The sequence below is a fragment of the Diachasmimorpha longicaudata genome, chromosome 9, assembly GCF_034640455.1.
Source record: "Diachasmimorpha longicaudata isolate KC_UGA_2023 chromosome 9, iyDiaLong2, whole genome shotgun sequence".
Lineage (NCBI taxonomy): Eukaryota > Metazoa > Arthropoda > Insecta > Hymenoptera > Braconidae > Diachasmimorpha > Diachasmimorpha longicaudata.
The window spans coordinates 3,394,903-3,408,848 of record NC_087233.1 but is presented as its reverse complement, the minus strand read 5'-3'; the positions used below and the strand labels follow the sequence as shown (position 1 = coordinate 3,408,848).

The 13,946-nt window shown below is 33.5% G+C and overlaps 2 protein-coding genes across 5 annotated transcripts; one reads left to right on the top strand and one right to left on the bottom strand.

Annotated features, from left to right (window-relative positions):
- Positions 1-1,207: 1,207 nt before the first annotated feature.
- Positions 1,208-8,217, top strand: LOC135165808 (cell adhesion molecule DSCAML1). 4 transcript variants are annotated; one of them, XM_064127500.1, is made up of 6 exons: positions 1,211-1,498; positions 1,867-2,157; positions 2,972-3,162; positions 3,238-3,367; positions 3,865-3,987; positions 4,815-4,980. In XM_064127500.1, the coding sequence occupies exons 1-6, from the start codon at positions 1,456-1,458 to the stop codon at positions 4,835-4,837; spliced, it is 801 nt and encodes a 266-aa protein (XP_063983570.1). In that variant the 5' UTR covers positions 1,211-1,455; the 3' UTR covers positions 4,838-4,980. The 4 variants fall into 4 exon arrangements, with proteins under 4 accessions (XP_063983569.1, XP_063983570.1, XP_063983567.1 ...); XM_064127497.1 differs by having other exon boundaries at positions 1,212-1,498; positions 3,865-4,005; positions 4,810-8,217; XM_064127498.1 differs by having other exon boundaries at positions 1,218-1,498; positions 3,865-4,005.
- Positions 8,218-9,555: 1,338 nt separating this feature from the next.
- Positions 9,556-13,910, bottom strand: LOC135165811 (sugar transporter SWEET1). The gene is made up of 6 exons (XM_064127506.1): positions 13,579-13,910; positions 13,046-13,123; positions 11,060-11,183; positions 10,564-10,719; positions 9,970-10,089; positions 9,556-9,870 (listed from the first exon to the last, which is right to left on the bottom strand). Exons 1-6 carry the CDS (start codon positions 13,653-13,655, stop codon positions 9,766-9,768), a joined length of 660 nt encoding a protein of 219 aa, XP_063983576.1. The 5' UTR covers positions 13,656-13,910; the 3' UTR covers positions 9,556-9,765.
- Positions 13,911-13,946: the final 36 nt, after the last annotated feature.

Below are 13,946 nucleotides of genomic sequence, written 5' to 3'. Positions count from 1 at the left end.
CCGCGGCGCTGGGCATCGCCTCCCCTCGCTGGCCATTCGTCCCCACCATTCAGCAGTTTCACGCGCCAAACGCTCAAATCCCCAGTGGAGTACATTATTTTTTTTTAATCCCTCTGAATAAAATAGGCGTAATTGACAAAAAAACGAAACGTTCAATAGTTTGAAGTCCATTCAACATACAAAATCAATTCAATCATTACTATTAACTAAACACTCATTTAATGCTCATTATTATTGAAGTAGTTCACTCAAGGTTATCACCAACATGAACATGTTCTATCACCATTCAACTACCATAATTCAAAATTAATGAGTAGTTCTACTGCAATGACTGTCTTGGAGAAATACAATTTAAGAAAAATAAATACTTCTCTGAAGAGATATTGGAGCATATCATCCAGTCCAAGACACTGAGGAAAAGGCTAAAGGTGAAGAATGAAGACTGGTGGAATAAATGTTGGAGGGGCAGTAGCAGAAGTCATCGAAGGGGGAGATGAAGGTTCTGCTAAGGGTACCACCAGACAGGAAAATGTGTGACAGGCTGGGGAGAATGGAGAAGGTCCTCAAGCAGCTAAAATAGAAAAAAAAAGAAGAAAGTAAAGGACAGGCAAAGGTGGCAGGTGCACATAAATTAATTAATAAATAAATAATAATAATAATAACAATAATAGTAATAAAAGGGAAAAGAGGGGAAAGAATAGAGGAACAAAGGGTACTAGTAAACATACTAAGAAAAGATTAAGAGGAAGGACAGAAGGGACATATAGGTCTAAACAAATGTATCAATAGAATAAACATATGATAATAAATATACCAAATGTAACTGGATAGACTGTAAAGATGAATAGAAGAAACAGAGGGATGGGCAGGAGTCGATGTTAAACAAAGAAAACATCTGTAACATCAAAGGAATAAAATGAATTAAATAAACACTTATCTCAAGTAAATGAATGTTTAGCAAAAACAATTTTGTCTGTCACTGCTGGTACGTTTAGCCCGTGTCGAAAAGTAACATCATTAACAAGAATGGGTGTGATTGGCAGCCCTCGAGCCGCCATCTTCACAATCGTTATCACCCCATCGCACTTGTATCGAAATATATTATTTTCTTGGCGAAGTGGCGGTTAGAAGTTGAGGGGAAGGTCGAGACGACCGCGGCGCCACCTCGCGGCACATCTGAGAACTTGTCCCCTGTTTCTGGCTTCATATTACCTCCCTATATCATACCTTACCCTTACGCGTGAGACTATCGGGGCGGGGGCAGGCGAATCCCCCCAAAAAGTGACGTGACTCAGTGCTCCAATACACAATGTGTGTTTGACAGCCGGAGATTCTCATGTTAAATGAATAATTGAGGCATCACTTGGCAAGTCAAGCATGCCCAATGGTGTAGAAAAATAATAAAAATCGAAAGAGTAATTAAGATTAAGTGATAATTAAAATTAATATGGGAGAATGGTTATACACGGGATTATTTATCTACTCCTCGTACTGCCAGGTAAGTTAAACATGGAATCAAGGATTCTCCACTTGTCTTTGGCGATCGATCCTTCATATCTGATCTGCTTCAATATATTTTTCCCTCTTATTCAGAATTTTTTACCTGAAATTTTGAATCATCCTGTGCCCTCCGTTGAGCTTAGTTTGTTTAATAAAATAATCTTTTTGGAGTCATATTTTTTTAGTGAGATTTTTTAGTCCGGATGTTATGTCATGATTGGGGAACAATTTCAGTTCTTTCAGGCGATAGTCATGCAGGCTCGTTCTTGATAAGCCAGTGATTGTTATTTTGTTGTTCATTGTTGTTAATGATTGGCGAGTTCGGGTGTGTTGTTACCCAACGTGAAATGTTTATTTATGATACAGGATGGCAGGTGGCACTGGGGCTGGAAGAAATTAGGACTGTTGAAGTTGACATTGGACAGAATTTAACTGTTGCCTGTGCTAATGACGATGTGTCACAGCATCCTGGCAATAATACCAACGTCATGTGGGTCAGAGAGGGAAGGGAGGACAAACAGTTTCAGAGAATGAAAATCGGGTCTAATAAGGCCTTGCAACTGGTCAATGTCAGCGCTGAGGATACTGGAAATTATTTTTGCACACTGGATAATGACAGTGGAGCGAAGAAGATGAGGATCAGTTTACAAGTTAAAAGTAATTATCGATTTTAGATATTTAATTGATAGTTTTATTTTTTTAACAGAGAACTACTAAAAAAAGGTGTAAAAATCATCACTTCCTGGTTGAGACTGATCCTTCTGAACTTGAGATATATTTTTCAGAAATTTTGGGAAATTATCATGCGGTAAAATGGGGCGTTTAGGAGTAGAATTTCTTGATAAATTAACGGTTTGATAATTTTTTTTATATAAAAATTGATTCAGATGTACTACTAATTTCATGAGTAAAATTCGAGGAAATTCCTACATTGTGTTATCTCCATTAACTTTCAGAAAGCATTGATAGTTTTTAAACGTCTTTTTCTTATCAAAATAATGGAAATCATTTCTCTGATGGTGGATTATCTTCTTCACAAAGTGCCGAAAAATTTCTTGATTTTTTTACGTCTAATTCACATTTCCATCTTTGATTACAAGGGAAATGTTGATTTGTGCATAACATATTATGTCAAGTTCTGATTATTAAACTTTAAAAAAACAGAAATTATAATTAAATTGAGGAAAAAAATGACGAATTTCCGGAAAATAATGCATAGTTTTCATTATTCTCAAAATTTCCTGAGAACTTAAACCTACTTTAAGGATCAGCACAAGGCCCTTAAGTACCCAATTATATTGTTGGTTTTTCATATTATTTTTACCAATCGACGTAGTTAAAAAAATTAATAATTATAAAAATTGCAGGATATTATTACACACATTAAATTTTTTTAAATGTGGAGATTTATTTCGTTTTGAATAGTGTCAATATGACCATTGATAATTGACAATTTTCCCTTATTTTTTAGCCCCACCACCAGCCCTCCACAACGTATGGGTCAAGCCATCCACAATATTGGCCAATATTCTCTGGGAGGTGAACGGAACTGGTGGTTACCCAATTATTGACTTCACTGCCGAATACCGTTTAAAGCCACCCCCGGGGAGAGAGCCTGAGAATTGGAAACCTATTATTCCAACGCACATACCACCGAACTCTGTATGCACCAGCAGAATAAAATACTGGCCCTTCAAGAGAATTCGTTGATTAAATTTTGGCCTGTTTTATTTTCAGAGACAAATCGATGTTTACCATTTGGAGCCAAATACAACGTATTTATTTCGCGTTTGGGCGACCAACCGGCTTGGTCGTGGTAAAATTGTCGAGGTCGAGGGACACACACATTATTCAGACGAGGATAAAGGTAAGTGATTCAATTATCTAATTATTTTATTCTGCACCTTGGAGACATTTAGAGAAAACTGAGCCCTCAGAACAATATTTTTATTTGTAAAAACACATTTGAAACTACAACTATCAATAAATTGCTGTAAATATGTGGATAATTGTTTTTTTTATCTGTACATTGACGACCAACTGATTTACCGGAGAGGATTTTCCAGTAATTGAAATAATTATTGAAAAATACCTCATGTTTTGAATGCTTTATTAATATTAGTTATCCTTCTACAGTTTGTCCCTAACTCACCCAATTAATTTTCACCAAAATGAATGAATTTTTGAAATGATCTTTCAAACGTTTTACACGTCCTTTTGATTGAAAATTAATTTTGCATTAATTTTTCAAATATATCGTTTAATTTAATCTATTATTTCCCTCGAAAAATCTGACTGGTTCACATCGGAAGTATAAATATAAATAAAACTAGTGGAGAATGAGGTGAATATGAATGATTCCAGAGCTTGCCAAGCATCTTTTGGCAGGAGTTGAAAATTTCGACACTCGAATATGGGTAGCAGCTGTAGCTATTGTTATGGGAACACTAATGGTCCTCGGTTTAGGTACCTGTTATCTCCTATATCGTGAGTGGAAAATACCCTGTAAGCATTCTCTTATTAACTGTTGAATTAAGGGCTTTTTGCTTCTACTCTGTCTCTTTTGATGCCCTTACTTGAATTTTAAATTCGTGTAAATTTGCTAGCTGCATGGAAGACTCTAGTGGGATATTGAGGGGATGATAATTGCATTGGTGGACTGATTAATGAAGAATATATTGTGATAAATGCAGTACAATTTAAGCAGGGGCATTTTCCTAGTCATTTCTAGTGCCTTATCTATGGCCCTAATCTCTAGCTTCACTCCTCGACTTTATTAACAAATGGATATACATTTTCATCACTTTATACTATTTCCCAGCTGCAAGCTAATCAAGGTAGATTACTAATTACTAATAATAAATTATTTCATTGATTAAAATTATTAATTTTATGTCACCACTTTTTATTCTCTCGCACTTGACATTATTTTTACGATATATTTTAAGTAAATTTATCAAACTAGGTATCAATTTGTGAAATAAAGCACCAGTTTATCTGCAAAATATTATTCATTTAATTAGTGTAAATTTAATAATTCATTGATTTATTGTTCTGGTATGAGAATGGGTCTAGTGTATAGAGAGATCTTGTGGAAATTATAGAGTTGAAATTATAATGAATTAGAGCATTGAGGCCTTAGATAAAGGATTGATAGAGAATTTTTTAATTGTTGTATTATTCAAAATTTCATTGGATTATCGAATAATTATGGTAAATTAGTTGTCGGGGAGAGAGGGTAGAAGCCGATGTAATATGGCTCATCGCCCGGGCTAATGAAAATTAATTCGCTCCGGTGGACATTTTCAGCGCAGCTGGAGGAACAGGAAGTCATTGAACTCGTACCAAATATCATATTAAATCCGGGATTTTTTGACGAAAGAAGTGAGCGCATACCACAGGATGAAAATTATAACACCCACACAACAACTCGATTGAATAATAATACTGTTATTCTCCCGAGACGTCTCTAGCGATCATTTGTTCGAACGAAATAGCTCGTTGTTGCGATTTAACTGAACGAATAATTTTCAGTTAATAACAATTGAGTAATAATGTTTTTAATTCATGGGCCCTCGACGATGGGGAGAACGAAGGAGGGCAATTTTTTAATGAATTGCTGATTGTTTTAACAATCAAAGTGTTCAAAAAATTTGGGAAAAACAAGACTTTTTGCTAATTGACGTCGATTTTTTTATTTTGATAAAAAAAGATAACACAAATGTTGATCAACGGTCGCTTACGGCGGGGGGAGAATCGACCAGTTTGTTGATTGTCGACTGCATTTTTTAATTGATATAAATATGTTTATGGTTATTGTGAAAATTGTGTGGAAGAGGAGGGTGGGATTTTTCGGGGGAAAATTCATTGAGAAAGACTGCAAGTGTTTAAGGATTTTGGAGATCATCTGAGGATAAAATTAATCGGATATTTATCGAGTATACTCAATTTTTCCATGACATTAACTCAATGTTTTTTTTATTGAATCAAATAAATTCAAAATGCTGGATATGGGGTTAATCGAGTATGCGCTTTTGCTCTCGTCATTGGACAGGAATTAATATTGGAGGGAAATAATGTCTGAGGACATTTAATGAAATCCATTTAGACACAAAATGATGGCTGATTTTCCAATAATTTTGAGTGTTTATTCATCAATTAGTTTATAAAATTATTCAAATTTCCCTGTGATGGAAGGAGCATCAATATTTTTGTTACCTCAATTTTTTCTATCGTCAAGATATTTCTGTAGATGCTGTCACAAAATTTTAATCACGAATCACTCACAAGAAAATATTTTCAACGTGAAAAGGGGAAACAAAAATTAAATTCATAATTTTTCATTGATTTTCCTTGAATGAAGAGTTAATTATAAAAATCTATTCGACAAGAATCGATTAATTAGTTTGAGTATTAACGAATTAATAAAGAAATAAAATGCTTCAAAACCGAGTAGAATAATTCTACACACTTCCATGCTTGTTATCAGTTTAAAAAATAAGAAAGATTGCCATTAAAATGCTTTTAACGCAGCCTTAAGGAAGCACTAAGAGCTAATAAACGAATGCCTGCACAATTTCATGTTATTAACGAGTTGATATTCAATAATAATAATAATATCTAAGGAAACTGCATTTTGCTTGATAAATGTGAAGAGTAATCACAGTATTCAGACCATTTATGGGAAACGAAGGTATTTTTGATGGAATTTGATTCTGGGTGGGGCATATCAAAATGGCTCAGTTCGAAAACATTTCAATCACAATAAAAAAAAAGTAAGAGAACATTTCTAAATAAATATTAACGTGAGTGACGTCTGGAGGTGTGCAGAGTTCGAAGACATGTTAAACACGAGAACAAATTTTTTTTTTGTATTTGTTAGCCCTCACAAGACATTCCTAGGATTTTGTTATATTTTTCTACGTTTTTTTTTTGTTGAAATTTTATTTGATAGACTCCAAAGACTAGTTTAATTTCGGTATCTAATAGCTTTATAAGTAAATAAACCGATGAATCAATTTTTACATGGTTGTAACGAAAAATTGGTTGTTTTAGAAGCTTAAGAAAATAGTTGAGGCAATTAATGAGAGGGAATTTAAGCTTCGTACTGTGCACTCTGTGTTGTGAATGGTATTTAGCACTTGGCTAATTCGTTAAAAATAAGAATTTGAGGTGCATTGAATGAGTAATAAATCATTGATGATAATAACAACATAAATTAATCTATATTTATATAGTCGAAGGAATATCGTAATATTTTAGTGATAAGAAAAAAAATGGACAATTTTTTATATACGAAATTGATGGAAATAACAAATTATATATAACACTGGTGCAATATTTATCTACATTTATTATGAAATTTCGAGTGTATCAGGTGTATTTGGAGAGAAATATTTGTGCTTGGTAGTCATTGCTTTGAAAGGCCCGTTATTATCACTGTTCACTGTGGAGGATGTTATCGATCGTTTTATCGAGTCTTCAGTATTTCTATTGTTATTCTTTTTGATGGTGGGAATTCAGGAAAATCTCAATAACAAAGAGAATTGACAAATTATTCTGGACTCGGAGAAAAGAAAAATATGAATAATGCGTAGAATTTTTTTTTCCGTGACTCAGCATAAACTTTAAAATTGATCCAATGGGTTGAGCTAATTGACCAAATTCAATAGCGAAGTGGTAAAATTAGATAAGTCTACTTCTTACTAGCGAAATGGTAAAACGAGATAAGTTGACTCATCTCTGACTTGGGTTTCTTAACGATATCTTCGAATCTTACAGAGATAGCGGAATTGTTGTCAGACCATTTGTCGTAAATCGCAATTCGCTCTATAAAAAAGGTACTATATAACATTTGGCTATCTCTCCCAGATTCTGAGATATTCATCAGAAACCGGTCAGTAGTCAGGAGTGACTTATCTCGTTTTACCACTTTGCTCATGTTGGTTCTGAGTTTTTGAACAATATCTTCGAATCTAACAGAAATAGCGAAATTTTTGTCACTACATTTCTTATAGTACTCAATTCGCTCCACAAAAAAGGTTCCAATAAACATTTCGCTATCTCCCTTAGATTCTGAGATATTCATGAAAAACTGGTCAATAGTCAAAAGTGACTTATCTCGTTTTATCACTTCGCTACTGAATTTATTCGGTTATTTCTTTGGCATAGCGTTCGAATTATATTGGGCTTATATTCTTGTATTACATTTGACATTCCCAAATTTTATTAGTGAGACCGTAATATCCAAGTTCGTACCTGGAGTTCTACCGATTGATTTCCTTAGATAATCATTTAGTTAACTATTAATCCATTTTTTTATGATTGAGGTGATATTTTGCGACATTATTCCAGATTTTAGTGGCTACGATTTACTATTTGCTTGATTTATCCTGTGAATAAATTGTAGGCACATATCAGAAATTGCTAAAAAACATGATAAATTAAAAAACAGGAAACAAACAATGTCATGTGTGTCGTAAGAAGAATAGCCTCAGCGCGATAGCCCGGTTGTGACGTTGCAACGCAGATTAATGAGGAAAAATCACTGAGTAATTGAGGAGTTGTTTAATGGCAATATTAGTTGAATCCCTGAGTTGTGAGTAGTCGATAATGTAAGTGTGATTAATTGTTAAGTCTACTATTTACACTGTATTAATGTAGCATTGTATACAGCCAGTGTATTTTTAATGATATTAAAGAAATGGTAATACTCGATATAGTGAATAAGCTGTTTTATGATTTACAAAACAAATTTAAAAAATACTGACATTGATAAGTGAGAGAGTGAAATTCAAAGTTCGTGATGTATTAATTTTAGAGTGATTTTTTCAGCCATCACAATTAATTCTAAGGTTGTTGTATAAAATATTTGGTGAACACTTTTTGGTCAAATTTTTATGGTGAATAGTTTTAAAAAGACACTGCAAAATAATCACTTTCTGCTTGTGATTGTCAATTGTGAGTGAAGCTTTCTAAATACTCCAATGATTTTTCGTAGTTTGTTGGAATTGAATTTCGAAATAAATCTGAAGTTGACATTCCCGTTCAAATTGGAAAATCAACCCTTACATAATTTAATTCATTTATTGGATAATTTTAATTGGAAAATCCTGAAGAGTTATCGGTTGAATTTTTCAATTAAAATTGATTTGAATAATCGCAGAAAATTATTCAAAACTTCTAAACACATTTTACATTGAGAGAAAAATTTAGTAAATGGATGGAGTATTTTTTATTTAAACACTCGTTGTTTTTCAATGCGGCCAGTGGAATAAGCCTTTGACAATACGAAATATCTGATCACTTTTAATGGATTTTTGGACTCCCTGAACGTTTCATCGCATTTAAATAGTGATGTGAATGTACCGCATTCTGGCTTTGTAAAGATTTATTTGCAATAAGATATTTTCCATGGAATAATTACTCATTATTTACGTTCTATAGGAAACCCACTAGCAAAACTAGAATTTAAAATGTTGAAAGAATGGAATTCTATTTTCATATGCAATAACATACATTCAACAAATATATTCCCTAGAATCTACGATTTTTTCTCTCAGTGTAGCGATCAGCAGTTTTGCAAATACCACATCTCCAATTCGTACGTCTGGCAGATGACGTTTGCTTGCACCTTTGAATCCTAGATAGGAAAAGGAGGGGGAGTTACTCAGATGCACCAATATCTGCTTTAAATAATCTCCGGTTTTTTTGGTCAAGTAAAAAAATCCACGATCTAACGATCAGAGTTCGTATCTGAGGGTTTTTTTGGCCCTTACGGTAAAATCTATCTGCCTACGCTCACTGAGAGGAAAATATCGTAGATTCTATCAAATATATATTGTTGAATACATATTCTTTAATATCAATAGAGAATTCCATTGTTTCAATATTTTAAATGTAATTTTGTGGTTTTATTGAAAAATTCAGGTATCATATGTTAATTTATCGATTCCATCATTCATCATTGCGCCCCCCTATCCCTGGACATTGATTGAAGACGACCTATCGATAGATCCCGATACGTCACACCTAATAATAATTTAAAACCAAACGTTCATTTGTCGACAGTCAAATTTATTTTGTTAAAATTGCATTTACAAAAAGTCTATTTACATTGCTCAATTTCTACTCAATTATAAAAATATTTTTGTCCAAGTTGTCTAGAGAAGAATATTCTTTTAAAAAAACAATCAATAAATGATCGATTGGAATGCATAATAACATTCTGGAATGGAACGTTAAAGTCTTTTTAATTGACAAATTTCATTGAATTTTCTTCTCCGGTTTGTCAGATGCAGGTTTCGATGGATATATTACGAAAAGGGAGAGCTGGATGATGTAGAGCCCAATTCCCACGACATTTTGTAGCTAAAATTGAAATGAAAAATTTTAATTGACATTAAAATTGTTGGAATGATTGTCTTATTGATTTTGATTGTCTTGATGATTAGTCTTATCGATACTTACGATGATGAATGAATTGTCGATAATTACTCCGTACAACAGCCATAAAGCAGACACCAAAGTGCCCATTGCTATCATAGGGAATGGAAGGACCTCTGTACTTTTCGTTCTTATCACTTGTCCCTGAAAAAATAAATGTCAAAAAAATGTATTGAGGGTTCGCAATAACTTCACCCTTTTAGTCAATTAAAAAAATTATAAATAACTGCACAACATTTTTCGAAATCTCGATCACATTTGAAATCGTATTTTTTTTCTCAATTGAATTATCGTTTCAATTAAAAACAAATTGAAAAATCAAAACAAATCAATATGTCTGGTGTAGTCAAAGACTAACTTTTGAATTTCTGATCATTAGACGTAAAAAAATGAAAGAATTCGTTGGTACTTTCTAAAATACAATCCACCATTTGAGGGACAAGTTCTATTATTTATTTATAACAAGAAACTGTTGAAAAAAATATTAATCCAATTGAAAATTTGCAATTGAAATTTGCAATTGAAAATAGTCAAGAGCAACATATCCACTCAGTAAAGTACCGACTTGAAGTATTATTATCGATTAAAATAATAACTTTAATGATTTTTTTAACTTACGAGATTAGCCAGTGGTGCAGCTATCAGCATAAAAAGTGCAAGAGTCGTTAGAATCCCCCATCTGAACTCGAGAACTACTGGATTCTCCATTTTTGCATATATCATAAGTGTTCCGACTACGCTGAGCATTTTTACTATCGTCGTGGAAATTTCATTCTAAAGACATCACAAAGTCGTACATATGATGAACACCAACGATAATAATGTCATTAGGTTCAGAGTGAGTGACAATTTAAGACATTTAAAGTTGTTGTCGTCACAAAATATTTACTATGCAGTTTTTAATTGAATTCTTCTGCTGAATAATTAAAAAGGTAGCTGCATAATGATCACTTTCCGAAATCGTCCATTTAGAACACGAAACAGAATTTTTAGAAATTTAGATAAATTTTGACGTGTTAAGTGATTTTACAGCCTATTAACTTTCTACAGAGACTGCTCGACAACAACCTTGACAATTCATAAATCAATTATCACAAATGAATAGATAACCCACCTTCTTTGATGAATAAATATAAAATACCACGACATAAATTATACTAGTCGCCAAACCAAAGATATTGACGCTCAGCATAGCTGGATCCTTGAGAATGAAGGAATACTGGAGCATGAGGAATCCCCTGAAAGATAAATTGTACTCTAAAGGTATAACAACAGTGAATGCGACTGAAAATGCTAAAATCCTCATCAGTAACACGTCATTAAACTCTAGAAACGTTTCGTATATGTCATTCTCAAATGTAATTGCAGTTTTATTACGCAACAAGTGCGGTAAAGGTTTTGTCCGAGTGTCAAAAAAAACGAAAAATTGTCTTGTCCGAGTGTGAAAAAATTGTCACACGTGTCACGAAATTTATACCGCACGTATTTAGTAGGGGAGATTCTGGGGAAATGGGACATTCAGGCAAAATGGGACACTGGGGAAAGAGCATTTTTTTTTTAAGTAGCTGCGTCCTCGGGTCGGTGGGGTAATAACCGACAACTCACCGGAAATTCAATGAAATCGGGTTTATCATACATGATTTTGAAGAACTATTAACAGGCTCCAAAATTGTTTATACAGATTGCTGCAGAGTTCACATATGACTTGGAAAATTAATATATATTTGGATGTGGGTAAAAGGAGATAAATAAATGCAGCGATACAATCAATTACTTGAACTCATTATCATAGAACTCTCATCATTGTAGAACTCTATTGCTGGTATGAGGAAGGCACGACTGACCTAGAGGACCGGTGTCCAGAGACGAACTTCTTACTATATGATAAACATTTACTAAGGGAAAAAGAAGAGAAGGTTTATGAGTCTAGAGGACAGAGTTTCCTTTGAATACGACTTCTGGTAAGGATTATAATCCTCTCAAGTTCGGAGCACAACAGATCGTAAATTAGTCCTTTGGAGACTCTTTCAAACACGTCATAAACGTTGTCGAGTGATTATTGAAGGTAAACCGAAGAACTAATTCTAATTTTCCAATAATATCAAAGTGACTGTTTCAACCGAAACCTTAAAATTAATTTTTCGCTTAAAACTTTCATAAATCGGTGAAAAATTATCAGAATTGCGTACGATGGGGGTCATATTGGAGCTTATTCATTGAGCTTTTCAACGAGTATGTCGCGTAGCATAGGAAGATGGATTTGAGTCTACACAGAGAGAAAAATGTAGTAAAAGGAACAAATTATTTTTTGATTCAAATACTCAATATTTTTGAAAAGTGTTGATAGAATCCGTCCTTGACGATACCAAATATTTGGAAACATTTAATCGATTGTGTGATTATAGCGTATACTTGAATCGTTGATTCTGAGGGCTCTCAACAGAAATCTCATGATTCGATCATATAGGGTTGAAATCTATTGAATATTCCTGTGGTTTCCCTGAATATTTCGTCGCAACTCGCATGCAATAAGATATTTTCAGTGGAATAATTACTCATGTTAAACGAATATATTATTATCTACCCTCTATAGGGAACTCACTGATAAAATGAAGATTTTAAATGTTGAAACAGTGGAATTCTCTTTTCATATGAAAAAACATTCATCCAATAAAATATCTTCCATAGAATCTACAATATATTTTTCTGTGTAGAAAGCGAAGAAAAACCCTTCGTTACCCAGACGGATCATTATTTAATGAAAAACATTAAAATATATTGAGGAATTAAACTCTTGTCCTCAGTCAATTGTAATAAAATTCTGGAAACACAAAAATGTCGACAGACTCCCTCCTCTTCCATTGAATTTCCTGATTGATTTTATCCATTTTATCCGCCTCCCATTTTGCCAAACGTCCTATTATGCCCGGATCTCTCCTAAATTTTACCCATTTGCCATGTCATTACATACAACGTGCCTATTAATTCATCATTTACTAAACAGAATAACGTAAAAAATAAAAACGAAAATTCTAACTGAATTACATCAGCGAAATCCTGGACTTCCTAATGAAATTCACCGACCCCTTATGATACTTACATTGCAATTCCCCCGATAAACGGCATTGGATCGGATCCATCGGAGGTGCCCTTGAGGTAAATATTCCAACAAACTAATCTGAAAAAAATTAATCGTTAAATTACGATTAATCCGTAAACTCACATAATGACAATATCCTGACGATAGCGTGAGATAAGTAAAGAGAGTTGTTCAACGATAATAATCAGTAGAATTTATGTGGAATTTTAGGTAATTAGCAAGGGAAACAACTCCGTAAAATCAATCAACTGTTCGTTCAGGAACGAATATTTTCTGCCAAACCTTCGACCACAAGGACAATAAGATAAGATTTTCGAATCGTGAGAAATCGGTAATTCTAAGAGATAATTCAATAACTTAAGTTTCCAATGTCAAGTGACTTTCAAGATTTGATTACGAACATTGGAATGAGAGATCGATTTAGAGGAAAATATGAAGAAAATAATATAAATATTATTTAAGCCCATCCACGTGAGAAAATTTTCAAATAATCAAATCACTTTCGGTCATTTAATTATTATTCTAGGACTTACGTTCCAGATAGCATGTGAGCCATCGTACATATTGCAGCTGAATTCCCCACGAGTTGCTTATAATCTTGCAAACCCATCGTAAATTCCCAAAAAAAAATCAATCAAATTAATGAAAAATTGCAAGTGTTCAATATTTTTGGCGCACTACGTTGAAGTGAACGTTCCTGTTTTTTTCTGTTATTTTTTTTGGAGCTCCAGTTTCATTGGCTGCGTGACTGTTCAACTCTCAAGTTCAACTAACCGGTAAATCGCTCCTGACAATTGAATGCGTGACGTAACATTGCTAGATGCCAACGCATATCAATCAGTTGAAAAAAGGTAATGGAAATAACGACAAATAATTGGTTGGATTGCTGGTCTGTCGTATC

Excerpts from the sequence above, each read along its gene's own strand:
- LOC135165808 (XM_064127497.1), top strand. The coding sequence starts at position 1,456 with ATGGTTATACACGGGATTATTTATCTACTCCTCGTACTGCCAG. Across the intron at positions 1,499-1,866 it reads TCTACTCCTCGTACTGCCAG|GATGGCAGGTGGCACTGGGG; the intron begins GTAAGTTAAACA and ends TTTATGATACAG. Across the intron at positions 3,163-3,237 it reads CGCACATACCACCGAACTCT|AGACAAATCGATGTTTACCA; the intron begins GTATGCACCAGC and ends TTTTATTTTCAG.
- LOC135165811 (XM_064127506.1), bottom strand. The coding sequence starts at position 13,655 with ATGGGTTTGCAAGATTATAAGCAACTCGTGGGGAATTCAGCTGCAATA. Across the intron at positions 11,184-13,045 it reads TTTATCGGGGGAATTGCAAT|GGGATTCCTCATGCTCCAGT; the intron begins GTAAGTATCATA and ends TTTATCTTTCAG. Across the intron at positions 10,090-10,563 it reads CTGCACCACTGGCTAATCTC|GGACAAGTGATAAGAACGAA; the intron begins GTAAGTTAAAAA and ends TTATTTTTTCAG.